Below are 16,940 nucleotides of genomic sequence, written 5' to 3' on the forward strand. Positions count from 1 at the left end.
AAAAACAATGAAAACTTCAACCAAACTTTGTATCTTTGCATTGACTTCCAACCGGAAATCAAACAACCAGCATTAGCAAATTCGCTTACATTGAATTATTACACATTAAATTAACCATAAATTAAATCATAATTACTATATAGTATAATAATATTTATCAAATCAAACTGATACAAATGACTATATATATCTGCATTTTGTATATATATAGTGCCTGATTCAGGTCTGAACCTGTGAACTTCCATGCACCATTGAGATGTGATCACCCAAAATATCATCGGCATGCCACGTACTGATAATGTCTTTTAGATTATGCCTAAGTTTCTCCTCACAAAACTTGGCATACTCTACTACGTCACCGGAGTTCTTGGAGAACTTGACGACAGCAACTTCCGGCGCCACCTTGAACACCTCGGCCGTCACCACCAACCGCCCTTTCCGGCTGCCCTCCACCGACGGCGGCCCTTGTAACCTCAGCGCGGATCCGCTCACCCTCCCAACCTTAAACCCCAACTTTTTGCCCATCACTTGAATCTTCGCCATGATCACCGTGGCGGAGCACTTAGAAGTGAATATGGACTCCGCCTTCTTCTTATTTTCGAACAAGCTGGATAGATCGACGGCCGACATCGACGATATGAACTCGAAAGCATTCAAAATCGCCGGAGAAGATGGCGATGACTTCATTAGCCCGCCGCCATGCTTGATTTCTTCTTCATCATCAACTGATATTCCAATGGGTATTTGGAACCCTTTGCTAAACCACGGATCTTGCATTATTCCCCTAATGCTAATCCTTTTTTTCGGATTAGAAACCAATATTTTGGATACTAAACGCCTTGACTCCGGCGAAAACCATGGCGGAAACTTATAATCGGCTTTGAAAATCTTTTTGTACAGTCTGAAAAGATTTTCATCTCGAAATGGAAGAAAACCTCCGAGAAGAACATACAATATCACTCCACATGACCAAATGTCTGATTTTGTACCATCGTATCCTTTGTTCCTCAATATCTCCGGTGCAATATACGCCGGCGTCCCGCATTGCGTGTAGAGAAGACCGTCGCCGATTAGCCGCTCCAACAATGCTGATAAGCCAAAATCCGTCACCTTTGATTCAAATGCAAGTAACGAATTGACGGTTAGATATATATTGATTTTCTTAAAGATAGACTTTGATCATCTCTCCCATTTTACTTGTCCTTTAGCATATATTATTATTTTTTAATATATTTAAATTTTATTAATATAACTTCAGTCAAGATTTTTTAAAGTTGCACATTCGTTACAAATTACTCCGGGTATATATATTTTTAATATAGTGGTAAACGCTTGATCTTAATAAGTGGTATCAAAATTAGGACTCGAATTCGCAAAAAATGTGCAATTAAAATTGACAGGTGTTGGATGGGGAATTGTTGAGCCATGTCCATCAATTGGTGGCTAAGAACCAAGTCCATCAATTAGTGGCTAAGGGATTGTTGGACGGAGGTGGGAAGCAACAATTATACCATGGCCTGGGTCAACCTTGCAAGGTAAACCAGGGTCCAAAATACACAATTTACATACGGAATGTTTACCATTCAAATTGTAAAGATTCAGTATGTAAATTGTGTATGTAATTTGTGAACATTTAATAGGTAAAATTGTAAACATTCAGTATATAAATTGGTATTTGTACATCGGGCTCCACCTCACACAATAATTTGTCCAGGTGAAGGGCCTCCAATATCTTGTCTCTCCAAAAATGTGATAGCAGTCTATAAAGAAATAAAGTTATCATCTAGGAGGAGGTTATATATATTACCTTCAAGTTTCCGTTGTCATCTAGGAGGAGGTTTTCCGGCTTGAGGTCACGGTGGCAGACACCGCAGCTGTGGCAAAACTCGACGGCGCTGATCAGCTGTTGGAAGTACTTCCTGGCGGCGTCTTCCTTGAGCCGCCCTTTGGCCACCTTGGCGAAGAGCTCACCGCCATTGACGTACTCCATGACAATGAAGATCTTTGTCCTCGTTGCCAACACCTCTCTGATCTCCACAATGTTGGGGTGGCGGACGAGGCGCATGACGGAGATTTCCCGCTCGATTTGCTCCATCATCGCCTCCGTCTTCACCTCCTCTTTCTTTATCACCTTAACCGCCACCCTCTCGCCGGTGGCCGTGTTGGTTGCGCAGTAGACTTTTGCGAACGTGCCCTTCCCTAGTAGCTTTCCGGTTTCGTATTTTCCAAACAACATTTTCTTCTCCATATATATATGTCCTATATATACTTTTGCAATAATCCTTAAGATCTGCTCGAAAAACAAAAGGGAATTCAAGGATATGCAATGAGGTGTGGTGAGGTGATGAATATTTATAGAGATAAATTTTATGAAATTGGATTAATATTTGGATAATGGAACGGCAAGAAAATGACGTTTTCATTTATTTTAATTATAAAATAGTTTTTTTGTTATTTTGGAAAATTTGTATTTTTATTATCCAGTTATACAATACACATGGTACATATAGAGCTGTCAAAACGGGTTTAGCCCACCCCGCATTGTCAAAAGGGTGGGGCGAGCTCTAATTTTTTGAGCCCGTACTAAAGCGGGCATTTTAGCCCGCCCTGCCACAAGGGTGGGCTTTGGTGGACCTCGCTCCGCCAGTCCGCATTACCAGCTCTAGGTATATACTTACTCCTGAGTGATATGCATGATCATCTTTAATTCCTAAGTTATGTGCGGAGTGACGATATTAGTTTCTCTGAAACTATTTTTATCACCAATATATTACTTAATAAAGTGACGGACTTGGTCAAGGACTAAATTTACCACTTTACTCATAATTTAGAATTAAATATAATCACACATATAACTCAAAGACTAAATTTGTAGTACAAATATAATTAGAGAACAAAAATGTAATTTTTTATTTTTTGTTATGTTTAAAATAGGAACGATTTTATAAAATAATTAATATGCGCGTGATGTATAGCATAGGACATGGACTACGCAATGCTGATGTGTCCATTTAGGAAGTCAAAATGGCGTTTCGATTGAGAAATAGCTTAGTGCGTCACCTGTAATTCTGCCTGAAAAGGTCTTCATTCTTTAATAGCAAATTAATTGAGCCTCACTTGTATTAGTTGTATAGTATTAAATAAGGCGAATTTTAACAACATAAAAAACTTCTTGGGTGGACCGAAAGGCCAGAAAAATCCTACCTAACCAAGTTAAACTCTAATTGGTTGATGGACAAGTGCACGTACACTGAATGAGGCAAATTATTCCATATGAGTTAGGGTCTATATATCTTGTATTATAAGTTCGATATAAATTGATATTCAAATTACGTGTCTATCGTTAACATATTATATATTTACAGTTAAGCGTGTAAATAATATATATATATATATATATATATATTGTCAGGGTCGTTGTTCACTTTATGTCCATTTTTGGTTGGTGGGTTGGTGGGGGGGGGGGGGGGATTGTGTTAGCTCTCTTCATGTCATCAAAATTTTGTAACATTTGTGGTGGTGTTGGTTATACAATGTAGTAGTATAGGTTGCATATTTGGGTGTTGTGGAATGCATAGTTTGTAAACATACGATGCACTATGAGTATGATCACTTTGCTTTCATCTCTCTTCCGTCATACACTCCTAAGGTAGTCATCACTTTCTATTCTTCTCATTCTAAAAATATGTTGTTGTTCTTACTTGTTTTACTACATTCGATTGATAGAAGGTATAATGTTAAAATGTTCTAAAATTGCTATATATGCTACCTACTCACCTATTTAGAGATATACCATGTATCTAGTATGTGTGACAATTATAGAATTTTATTGAATTTTTAAATATTATTCATTTTAAAAATTGCTTTCCTTTGCAATAGATTGATTTTTGCTTGCTCAATTGATATTGCTACAAATTTTAGAAATGTCGAATACATCTATTTTCTAATTTGTGGGGATAAATATGTATATTCTGTTGGAAAAAATAGCATAAATTGGCATAAAATGGCATTTCAAGTAGTTATTTTGTGGTATAAATATCAGTGGGGTTCACTTCCGATTTGGATCGGGTCACAGTAGATTCGGGTTCTTCGTAGTGAGACGAAAATATTGATATATTGTACGCTCAAAACGGATAATGTGTGAATGAGATATTGATTCTCAAAGTAAACCCATTTGAGTTGGAAAATGAAGGGAAAAAGTGTAGCTTTTGTCCCACATTGGTTTGGGAAGTAGACTTGCACCACTATTTATACAAAAGCTCTTTTAAGACATATTGAATTGTATAGCATAGATGTTCTCTCTCGCGCGTAGGGGGTGCAAATCAAATCCCAAAGTGGGTTTGAAAAGGCTTAACCGTAACGCATGATTGTTACGGAATTCTCTATATAAGTTGTAGATTTTTAACATAGAAAACAGACAACGAAAATAATATTTTCTAGCTCCAAAATCTCTACTTCTACTGCTTTGCTCTAGTTCGCCGGGTTCTTTGTTTGGGTGCTCAAACACTGAATCGTAGCACGTTTTATCCTGGGAAATCTAGGCTACAACGCTCCTAGCACTTGTGGGAGGTATCAAATAAAGTTTTAAGGAAAGAGTGGTCGCTCGACTCGTGCCAAAAACCTACCCCCAAACACGAGCCATATTTCACCATTTCCTTCACCCTTCTTCCATAAAATAATAATCTTTCCGTAAGATTATTATTTGGGTTTTACCAACAGATATCCAACATTCTTAAAACCTCATATTCCCTTTTTTCTCTGTTGAGTCTCTAATTTCCTAGAAGAAATGGAGAATCACGTACTGCCTAATCAAGGGGAGGAAAATGTTGTTGAGAATAACAGTAGTGGGAATGACAACAACGTTGCAAATTCACAGGCACCACCAGTGAACGTCGGTTCACAAGATGGTGGGAGCACCGAGGGATACATCCCTACGATGCGAGTACCTACGATACCAAGTGGTTCGACTGATAGACCAGAGAGGTTCATCGGTATCAGATCGAACTTCAAGAGGTGGCAACAGAAGATGTTGTTCTACCTAGCAACTCTCGGCTTGGCAATATTCTTGACCGAGAAGGTTCTTGAGTTGAAGGAACAAGATGCTCAATCCGTGATGGCGGTTGGTCATTGGAAGGATTCAGACTTCCTTTGTCGAAACTACAGCCTAAACGGGTTGTGTGATACTTTATACGATGTATATCACAAGATTAGCACACCGAAAACGCTGTGGGAAGCTTTGGATCATAAATACCGAAGCGAGGATGCCGGCACAAAGAAATTTGTGGTTGGCCGATTCCTCGACTTCAAAATGGTTGATTCCAAGATCGTGCTAAGTCAGGTAGAAGATTTGTAATTAATATTCGACGAGATTCGTGACGAGGGCATGGTGCTAAGTGAAGCCTTCCAAGTGAAGGACTTCAAGAATTACCCATCACCTGTTGCCTCCAGGATGGAAGGACTTCAAGAATTACCTTAAGCACAAGCGAAAAGAGATGAACCTGGAGGACCTGATCCAACGACTTAGAATTGAGGAGGGGAACATGAAGAATGACGGGAAAGGTCCTGTCATTGACGGCGCTAAGGCCAACGTTGTGGATCACGGTAAAAGCTCCAAGAGGAACAAGAGGAACAAGCGTAAGCTTGGTCCGAAAGGAGGCGTTACCAAGAACAAGTTTCACGGTACATGCTATTGTGGCAAGCATGGCCATAAATCCTCTGAATGCAAGGCTCCAAGGAAGAAGAACAAGAGTTCTGAAGCCAACGTTGTTGGAGAAAGCAGTCAGAAGGAGGTCGAGAATAGCCTTTCAACTATGGTGATCGATGTGAATCTCGTGTGATCTAACCCACGTGAGTGGTTCATCGACACTGGTGCAACAAGGCATTTATGTTGCAACCGTGAGATGTTCAACACCTTTGGTACCGTTGAGGGCGAGAATGTGTGGATGGGCAACTCTTCTCAGTCTGATGTGGCATGCATGGGCAAGGTGGTTCTGAAGATGACTTCTGGGAAGGAACTGACGTTGAATAACGTGCTATATGTTCCATAGTTGAGGAAGAATCTTGTGTCTGGCTCGCTGCTAAACAAGCATGGGTTCCGCATGGTGTTCGAGTCAGACAATGTTGTTTTGTCTAAGTTAGGAATGTTCGTTGGTAAAGGTTATGTAACTGATGAACTTTTTAAGCTCAATGTAATGCCTGTTATCAATAAAAGAAAAGTTAATTTTGTTTACTTGCTTGAGTCTTCCAATTTATGGCATGGTAGACTGGGTCATGTTAATTTTAATTTTATACGTACACTGATTAGCATGCACCATATTCCTAATTTTCAAATAACACAAATAACAAATCTGTTGAGGCAAAACTAACGAAAGTACCTTTCAAATCGGTTGAAAAGGAAACTGAACCACTAGAATTAATCGATAATGATTTGTGAAATTTTAGATCGATACAAACGAGATGTGGTAATAAATATTTTATCACGTTTATCAATGATAGCACACGTTATTGCTATGTGTATTTGCTAAAGAGCAAAGACGAAGCCTTGGAAAAATTCATCCTTGATAAGAATGGAGTTGAAAATCAACTTAATCGTAAGATTAAGAATATTAGAAGCGATAGAGGTGGTGAGTACGAAGCACCTATTGATGAATTTTGTGCAAGTGTAGGTATCATACACGAGCGTACGACACCTTACGCACCTCAATCGAACGGTGTTGCCGAACGAAAGAATTGTACATTGAAAGATATGATGAATGTAATGCTTATAAGTTCGGGCCTACCTCAAAGTATGTGGGGTGAGACGATTTTGACAAGTAATTACCTTTTAAATAAGGTACCCTGCAAGAAGCTCGATACGACTCCTTATGAGTTATGGAACGGTAGGAAACCTTCCTACCAGTACCTGAAAGTGTGGGGGTGTCTTGCCAAAGTGTTGGTGCCAACACCTAAGAAAGTAAAGATAGGTCCTAAGACGGTGGACTGTATCTTTATTGGCTACGCACATAACAGTAGCACTTATCGGTTCTTAGTACATGAGTCTTATAATCCGGACGCACATAAGAACACGATAATAGAATCAAGGAATGCATCTTTCTTTGAAACTGTATTTCCTTGTAGGTCCAGCGAGGGATCGAGTACGTCAAAACGAATGTTTGACGAAGCTATGGATAATGATAGTGGGGAATCTGAGAAAGAACCTGAGCTCGAGCCGAGACGCAGTAAGCGAGCGAGAGTTGAAAAATCATTTGGTACTGATTTTCTAACTTACTTGTTGGAGTATGATTTGGGTATTCTAACTTGTTTATTAGAAAATGAACCCGATTTTCTATCTTGTTTGATAGAGAATGAGCCTCGAACGTATTTAGAAGCCGTGACTTCTACGGAAAGACCAATGTGGAAAGAAGCTATTAAAAGTGAAGTGGATTCTATCTTACCGAATCACACTTGGGAACTTGTTGATCTGCCTCCAGGTAGTAAACCCTTAGGATCTAAGTGGGTCTTTAAAAGGAAGATGAAACCGGATGGTTCCATCGAGAAGTATAAGGCTAGGCTTGTAATCAAGGGTTACAGGCAACGCGAGGGCCTTGATTACTTCGACACGTATTCTCCCGTGACGAGAATAAACTCCATTAGGATGATATTTGCCCTAGTCGCGTTGCGTAATTTGGAAGTTCATCAAATGGACGTTAAAACCGCTTTCCTAAATGGAGAATTAGATGAGGAAATCTATATGGAACAACCCGAAGGGTTCGTGGTTCCGGGCCAAGAAAGAAAAGTGTGCAAGTTGGTTAAATTGCTATATGGTTTAAAACAAGCACCTAAGCAGTGGCACTAGAAGTTTGACCATGCGATGTTGACCAATGGGTTTAAAATAAACGAAAGTGACAAATATGTCTACGTTAAGGAAACGATAGACGACTATGTCATTCTTTGTTTATACGTAGATGATATGCTCATCGTTGGTAGTAACGATCGGATGATCAAGTCTACCAAAAACATGTTAAATGCGAGATTTGACATGAAGGATATGGGATAGACGGATTTAATCCTCGGGATAAAAATCTTTAGAAGAACTGATGGTCTTGTGTTGAGCCAATCACAGTATATTGATAAAATTGTTGCAAAATTTAACAAGGATGATAATCAATTGGCTAAGACACAGTTTGATACAAATGTTCATCTAACCAAAAACCACGGAGAGTGCATTTCTCAAGTAGAATATGCTCGGGTTATTGGTAGTTTGATGTATCTTATGAGCTGTACTAGGCCGGATATTGCCTTTGCGGTTAGTAAACTCAGTAGATATACGAGTAACTCCGGTGCTATGCACTGGAAGACAATAGTAAAAGTTATGAGATACTTGAGGTATACTCGTGACCTTGGACTACACTATGGGAGATATCATGTTGTACTTGAAGGGTATAGCGAAGCTAACTGGATATCTGATATTAAAGAATCAAAGTCCATAAGTGGCTACGTGTGTACACTAGCCGGTGCAGCCATTGCATGGAAATCCTCTAAGTAAACCGTGATAGCTAGCTCCACGATGGAATCTGAGCTGATAGCCTTGGACAAAGGTTGTGAAGAGGCTGAATGACTACGCCATTTTCTAGAGGATATTCTTAATTGGGAAAGACCTATACCTCCAATATGTGTGCATTGCGATAATCAAGCCACAATTGGGAGAGTACAAAGTCATATATATAATGGTAAGTCTAGACACATGCGTCGTAGACACAATACCATTAGACAACTTCTCACAATTGGTGTTGTCTCGATTGACTACGTGAAGTCAAAAGATAATATAGCGGATCCGCTAACCAAAGGGTTAGGAAAAGAAGTTGTGGAGAAGCTGACACGAGGAATGAGTCTAAAGCCCTTGGACTAAAAAGTTCTATAGTGGATACCCAACCTAGCTGGCACCTAGGTTCAATGGGACAACTAAATTATGGAACGGAGCATGTCACTGTGGGGGTCTCGAACTCCCTACCATTCCTCGTTAAAACAGTGACTCCGTACGAGGCTAGCATGTTGATGCTTTAATGATTCGAATGTCGGTTGACATGTGTGAGTATGTGGGATACTCGGAAAAGAATCACCTATGTGAGAGAGAAGTGTGAGTTGCTTCAGATGAGAATTTACAGGCTAAATTCTTTAGAAACTCTTGCAGAACCAAGAACGGTGACCCACGACAAAACGGGTACAATCATGAGAATAGAGCACGGTAGTCGGTTCAAAGATAGCGCGTTCTACCGTACAACCAGTAAAGTAAACATATATTCACAAGGGAAGGTTCAAAGGGTGATCCCTACCTATCCTATGCAAGGATCGACTGTTGAACACAGTTTCCAATTTTAAAAAATACCCTGAAAATCAATTTTTCATTCATGTGGGGGATTGTTGAAAAAAATAGCATAAATTAACATAAAATGGCATTTTAAGTAGCTATTTTATGGTACAAATATCAGTGGGGTCCACTTCTGATTTGGGTCGGGTCAAAGTGGATTCGGGTTCTTTGTAGTGAGACGAAGAAATTGATATTGTATGCTCAAAACGGATAATGGGTGAATGAGATATTGATTCTCAAAGTAGACCCATTTGAGTTGGAAAATGAAGGGAAAAAGTGTAGCTTTCGTCCCACATTGGTTTGGGAAGTAGACTTGCACCACTATTTATACAAGAGCTCTTTTAAAGTTTATTAAATTGTATAGCATAGAGGTTTTCTCTTGCGCGAAAATGCTTAAACTCGTGTACCCTCATGTTCAATAGTCAATTTTGAAGGTTACAACAGATATGGTATAGATTTAATCATGAATAATAGATCAGATCTAATAATTTTAAATTGGTAAGGAATAAAGTTGATCTATATATATGGTATAGATTTAATAAAAATATGAAATTGAAGTATACTTTCAACTTTTATGTGAAAGTAGGATTAATTTATTCCTTGCTACTCTCTGGCAATCGTTATACCCTACACCACGGTACGCGTAGCATTGTGCGTCGCGCGCCTCCCAAAACGACGTCGTTTTGGGAGGCACGGTAGGAAGTTGGTGTGATTATGTATATTTGTTAATACAATTATGTATATTTGTTCATACAATTATGTATATTTTTATACAATTATGTACACTTTTTTTTATACAATTATGTACATCCGAATCAGGAAATTTTTGTGTATTATGTTAAGAGTTGATGTGTATTAGGTTAAAAGTTTATGTTTATTATGTATTATGTTAGATTATGTGTATTATCTTTTAAAAAACAGTATGTATATTTTGTTATACAATTATGTACATTCATGTATACAATTATGTACATTCATGTATAACATTATGTACATTTTTGAACATGGTTTTTTTTTTTTTAAAGAAAAAAATTAACTGCCAAACACTGGGGCTGGAAATTTCAAAAAAAATGATAAAAAATTAAAACGACGTCGTTTTGCATTTAGGCGCACAATGCAACGCGCACCGCGGTGTAGGATATAAATTGCCACTCTCTGGTTGTGTATTAATTTCTTCATTAATAAATATGTTTACTACATTTCAAAAAAAAAAAAGTTTACTATATATATATATATATATATATATCTAAAAACATAATAAGTTTCAATCCAGATTATGTCGCTGATTTTATATCTGTTTTTCTGTTAACTTTTTTTGTACTTTATTCTATAAATGTTGTACTACATAATTTTTTAGACAAAAATATGCCGTTATAACTTCTGTTATCTTTTTACATTATTATTTCCATGCACATGTATACACAATATTTTTTTCTTACATTCTTCAATGGTAAGTTTGATTTTATTTAATTTTTAATTAAATATTACCATAGTTATATTTAGTAATATATCATTTCTATAATTCTTACTTCATTAATATTAATATGAATAATACAATTTATATATATATATATATATATATATATATATATATATATACACACACACACACACACACACACAAACACACAATTATTTAAAAAAATATTTTAACATTAAGTATTAATATTGGGCATATATTTTTGCGCATCGCGCATATGAAATACTAGTATATAAATATAGGGAAGGGTTCAGGTGCGGGTATAGCTTCCCGTGCGGTTGTGCGGTTAGATCTGAGCCGTTGATCAAATTTAGATCAACGACTCAAATCAATGAAAATTATATAAAAAAAAAAACGCGTGTCTAGAAGAAAGAAGAATAAGCTAAAAATGGTGCACCTTAAGTGATAGAAACACGCACCTTAAGTGTTAGATCTTAAACACAAATTCACGCACATTAAGTACAAAACCTACACACAGTAAGCACAACCTCACACACATTAAGCACAAAACTCAACTTTAAATATTAACTCACAGACTTTAAGTTTCAACAACTACTAACATTAAACACAAACTCACGCACATTAAGTACAAAACTCACGCACATTAAGCACAACATCACGCACATTAAGCACAAAACCCACGCACTTTAATTATTAACTCACACACTTTAAGTTTTAACAACTACTCACATTAAACACAACCCCACACACATTAAGCACAAACCTCACGCACCTTACGCACAAACCTCACGCATTTTATATACAAAACTCACGCATATTAATCACAGATCCGCTCACCTTAATTTTGACCTAGATGTAAAAATTACAAAATTATCACCGCGTTTTTTTTTTTTTTTAAATTTTGGTAATCCTAGACGTTGATTTAAGTGAGATGAATGACCCAGATTAAACCGCACAATCGCACCTGGACACCTTAACCGCACCAGAACCTAATTATATATATATATATATATATATATATATATATATATATATATATGTTGGTTGTTGTTGTCACTTTAGATGTGTGTGCATGCATAATTTTGTAAAATATATTGAAATATTTAGAAACGTAAATCTGATCTAAAGAGATATATAACGAGATGATAAAATTTATAACCGAGATTGCTTTATATCTTTTTTATTAAAGAATTATTGTATATCATGCAGACGTGTCTGTTTGTTTGTTGTTGTTGATTTTTTTGTTAAAACAATGTTATTTGTATATTTATCTCCATACTTTTAATTTTTAAAAGCTCTTTTGAATTATTAATTATTTTAATTTAAAACAAAAATAACTCTATAATTTTGTTTACCTCACATTAGTGACTTCTTTTGCACATATGTAAGGGTGTCTTTTTATTTCTCTCATCTCTTCTTCTTTTTTCTTTTCTTTTTTTTTTTTAAATAATTTTTTTGCATTTGCTTAGCGTTACAACATATTGGTTTTTTCATACTTCGCTTCATACTTTAAAAATGTCAAAGACATTTAATACTAATTTGAGTGGATAAAGATGTAGATTCATTATGTTAAATTGTAAAATAGATCTAATAATTTTCAATTTTTATGAAATAAAGCTATGTAAAATTGTTTGTCATCTTGAACTTAGCAAATTCATACATCTGCCTATTAGGAAAAAAAAAAAAAAATTGATACTGAGCCAATGTGATGCTCTCAATAAAATTATCATATCTTAAAAAGTCATTTTGAACGTAACTCTAATTAAGAAATATTTAAAAAGCATATGTTTTATTTAGTGGGGCCACTAGACCCCACAAATCACGCATTTTGTTTTAGATCATTCTACGCTTCTAAACCCGACACTAGTATCTTTTTTTTTTTTTTTTTTTTTCTTTTTTTTTTCGAAGTTTCTTGGCATTCCTTTTCTTTCACAATCAACTTCTCTCTCTACTTTACTTACCAATATTCATTTTCCTTTCTCTATTTTCACTTTCATCCCACACTACTTCTCGATCGCAGGCATGCATTAGTTTTCAATTGAAAGAGCTCTTGCAATTGCAAAGATACTAGAGATGTCAAACTCATCTGACTTAGATTATGTGGTAAATGTAAGAATCTAAAGTATTAAAATTTTACTCTTATAGCATTATCACCCTTTTTGCACGGCCCATGCACGTGCACATAGATAGTAATATTTTACTCTTACAAATTCAATTATGAATAAAAAATGACTTGTTTTAGAAAAATTGATAGAGTATGGATGCTGGTTGGTTCGCAGTTCTCTCCTGGGCGACCGTTCGCACGAGATCGCGTCCCTGTGTGTGCACGCGTGCGTAACTTTGTAGAATGTATTTATTAGATTATTAGATCCTTCTAGGTTTCTAAACCAGACAGTAGGTTTTATCCGTTTTCACATTCCTTTTCTTTTCACAATCAACTACTCCTCCATCTACTTTACTCACCAATATTCATGACTTTCCTTTCTCTATTTTCACTTTCATCCCACACTACTTCTCGATCGCTAGCCTTCATTTATTTTTTCACTTTTGACCATTTTTGGATACCAAATCTCCACGCATATACTTAAAGTAGTCATTTTCAATTTGTTTTCGACATCTTATTTTCTCCAAGCATCGTTTTCTGAGCATACACTCCTAAGATAGTCATCACTTTCTATTCTTCTCATTTTAGAAATATGTGTTCTTACTTGTTTTACTACGTTTGATTGATATAAGATATAATATTATAACGTTCTTAATTTTCTATGCTACATGCTCACCTATTCAAAGATTTACTATATATGTATCTAGTATGTGTGAAAATTATAAAATTTTAATATATTATTCAATTTAATAATTGCTTTACTTTGCAACAGATTGATTCTTGGTTGCTCAATTAACGTTGCTACAAATTTTAGAAATGTCAAAGACATCTATTTGCTAATTTGTGTGGATAAATTAAAGATGTAGATTGGTCACCTATGATAATAGATCATATCTAATAATTTTAGATTGGTATGAAATAAAGTTGATCTATATATATGATATAGATTTAATAGAAAATATGAAAATAATTAAGCTACTGTCTAAAGGATCAATTTATTCGATTCTACTATGGTTGGACATTAATTTCTTCATTAATCTATCTATGCTGACTATATATTTTTTGGTTGTTGTTTTCACTTTAGATGTGTATGTGTGCATATGATGCAAACCCACTATGTTGCAATCGTGATATTTAGAAATTTCAAACATCTGCATATTAGGAAAAGAATAAATTTTTGAAAATTAGCTAATGTGATATTATCAATAAAATTGTTTATCTATCTCAAAAACTCATTTTGAACTCTAATTAAAAAATACTTAAAAAGCATATGTTTTATTTAGTGGGTCCACTAAATCCTACAAATCACGCGTTTTGTATCGGATCCTTCTACGCTTCTAAACCCGACCCTAGTTGTTATCCGTTTTCACTTTTATTTAGAGGATTCTTGGCATGCATTTGATTTCTTTCACAATCAACTCCTCCCTCTACTTTTTCTATTTTCACTTTCAACTCCTCCCTCTACTTTTTCTATTTTCACTTTCAACTCGATCCTCCCTCTACTTTTTCTATTTTCACTTTCAGCCCACACTTCTCCTTGATAACAGACCTTCATTTCTGTTCACATTTGACCATTTTTGGATGCCAAACCTCTACACCGATACTTCAAGTACTCATTTTCAATTCATTTTCGACATTTCTTTTCTCCAAACATCATTTTCTGATCATACACTCCAAAGGTAGTCATCACTTTCTATATATTCTTTTTATTTTAGAAATATGTGTTCTTACTTGTTTTACTACATTTGATTGATATATGGTATAATGTTACAACATTCTTAATTTCCTATGCTAACTACTCACCTATTTAGAGATTTACTATGTTTCTAAGTATGTGTGTGATACGCAACAAAGAAAATAAATAATTGGTGGTTTAATTAGTGGAGGATCTACAATGAATGAATATAATCATATGTAATTAGAGGATAATTGACTAAATATTAGTATAAGGAAATTATGTATATTAGAATATATTATTACCTTGTATAGTTAGAATAATTGTAGTAACTTAATTATTATAGGTGTTAGTAATTTAGTATAAATAGGTCCATTGTATATGAATACTGGGAACCACTAAGAGAAATATATTCTACTATTCTAGTCATTTATATTGAAGAGTCCTTCATTCTCTTTCGCTATATTGTTTTCTTTTGGAGTTACTGTAACTCGAATACGGACTGGAGCTAGAAACCTGCTCGAAAGATTTCTTCCGTTGCGTACTAAATTTCGGTACGTACGTAACATTGATGCTTTCATTGATTTCATTGGTGATAGTATCTCCTATCTTTTTATTTTTTTGTTATTATTGTTATTTTGTTTGTTAGCCGCATACGCATTCCTTAGGGAAAAAAAGGTGAAAAAAATTTGACCAAAAAAAAAAAGACAAAAAAAAAGAAGATAAAAGTCAAAAAAAAAAAGGAAAAACAATTGAAAAAAAGTTACAAAAAAAAAAGTTTTTTTTTTTTTTTTTTTATTGTTATGGAAAATATTACTCAACGATGTTTATTGGTTTCTGTACATCAAGTATGGTATTCAATTGATGATTTTGTATTGTATGAGATCTTTTCTACAAAAAGACCCGTACAATATATTCATACTTTGAAGGATGAGAGTTACACCTTCCAAGCTTTGGTATGGTTTGATTCTATCTTGGATGCATTCATGGCCAAACAAGCTCTTCATAGCCAAAATATTTACAATGGGTGTTGTGTTTTAGATATTAAATATCCTGATTTAGAGTTGTTGATGGCTGTGTGTGGAGAATTACATACGGACCAAGATGACACTTTGGAATGTCACATTTCAAATCATTCTAATCCAACTTTTCAAGAAGAACCACGTAGCACAGGGTCCAAGGAATCATCAATAACTACAATTACTCTCCCAACCGCTCACGACGAAAGCAACATTCAAGATTTCAACAATTTAGAGTCTCTTGAGGATTATCTTGAGACCAGACTTATGAGTACTACCTTAGACTTGGAACTCAACATTGGAGAGCAAGAGATATTTTTAGATGGTGCAAGTCAAAAGGGGATGCCAGTTATATGTCATGATCAAACTCGAGAACCATTTCAATTTGTTTTGCCAACTAGTCCCCATCCAAAGTTGCATGGACATCTTCAACAAAGATGTGTTTATTCTATTCCTCTCTACACATTGAGGACAAGGTGTTTTTTGAAGGGGTGGAGAGTGATACGCAACAAAGGAAATAAATAATTGGTGGTTTAATTAGTGAATGATCTATAATGAATGAATCATATGTAATTAGAGGATAATTGACTAAATATTAGTATAAGGAAATTATGTATATTAGAATATATTATTACCTTGTATAGTTAGAATAATTGTAGTAACTTAATTATTATAGGTGTTAGTAATTTAGTATAAATAGGTCCATTGTATATGAATACTGGGAACCACTAAGAGAAATATATTCTACTATTCTAGTCATTTATATTGAAGAGTCCTTCATTCTCTTTCGTTATATTGTTTTACTTTTGGAGTTACCATAACTCGAATACGGATTGGAGCTAGAAGCCTGCTCAAAAGGTTTCTTCCGTTGCGTACTCAATTTTAGTATGTAACAGTGTGACAATTATAGAATTTTAAAATATTATTCATTTTAATAATTACTTTCCTTTGCAATAGATTGATTCTTTCTTGCTCAATTAACATTGCTACAGATAACCCAAAAGGGTAGCTCTAGTGGCAAATGAGCATTCTTTGTGGGGGAGAATTTCGGGATAACCTTGGTTCGATTCTCACAAGTGATGATTCCCTTTGGGCTAGCTTCTGTGCCTCCTGGAGCGAACCGGGTGGACCTGGACCGTTAAACGGACAGAGAAAGACCCGGACCACAATGTGTGGTTTACACCAAAAAATAAAAAACATTGCAACAGATTTTAGAAATGTCAAAGACATCTATTTGATAAAATTTATATTGATAAAGATGTAGATTCGTCACCATGAATAATAGATCAAATCTAATAATTTTAGATTGAATTGTTAAGAGATAAAGTTGATCTATATATATGGTATAGATTTAA

General features: G+C 35.3%; 1 protein-coding gene across 1 annotated transcript; it reads right to left on the reverse strand.

Moving 5' to 3' along the window:
• Window positions 1–219: 219 nt before the first annotated feature.
• On the reverse strand, window positions 220–2,248 carry LOC109191855 (CBL-interacting serine/threonine-protein kinase 5-like). Its single transcript, XM_019342530.1, has 2 exons — window positions 1,808–2,248; window positions 220–1,110 (listed from the first exon to the last, which is right to left on the reverse strand). The coding sequence occupies exons 1-2, from the start codon at window positions 2,246–2,248 to the stop codon at window positions 220–222; spliced, it is 1,332 nt and encodes a 443-aa protein (XP_019198075.1).
• Window positions 2,249–16,940: the final 14,692 nt, after the last annotated feature.

Source organism: Ipomoea nil, unplaced genomic scaffold (genome assembly GCF_001879475.1).
Source record: "Ipomoea nil cultivar Tokyo-kokei standard unplaced genomic scaffold, Asagao_1.1 scaffold1721, whole genome shotgun sequence".
NCBI classification, from domain to species: Eukaryota; Viridiplantae; Streptophyta; class Magnoliopsida; order Solanales; family Convolvulaceae; genus Ipomoea; species Ipomoea nil.

Excerpts from the sequence above, each read along its gene's own strand:
- LOC109191855 (XM_019342530.1), bottom strand. The coding sequence starts at position 2,248 with ATGGAGAAGAAAATGTTGTTTGGAAAATACGAAACCGGAAAGCTACTA. Across the intron at positions 1,111-1,807 it reads ATGACAACGGAAACTTGAAG|GTGACGGATTTTGGCTTATC; the intron begins GTAATATATATA and ends TTTGAATCAAAG.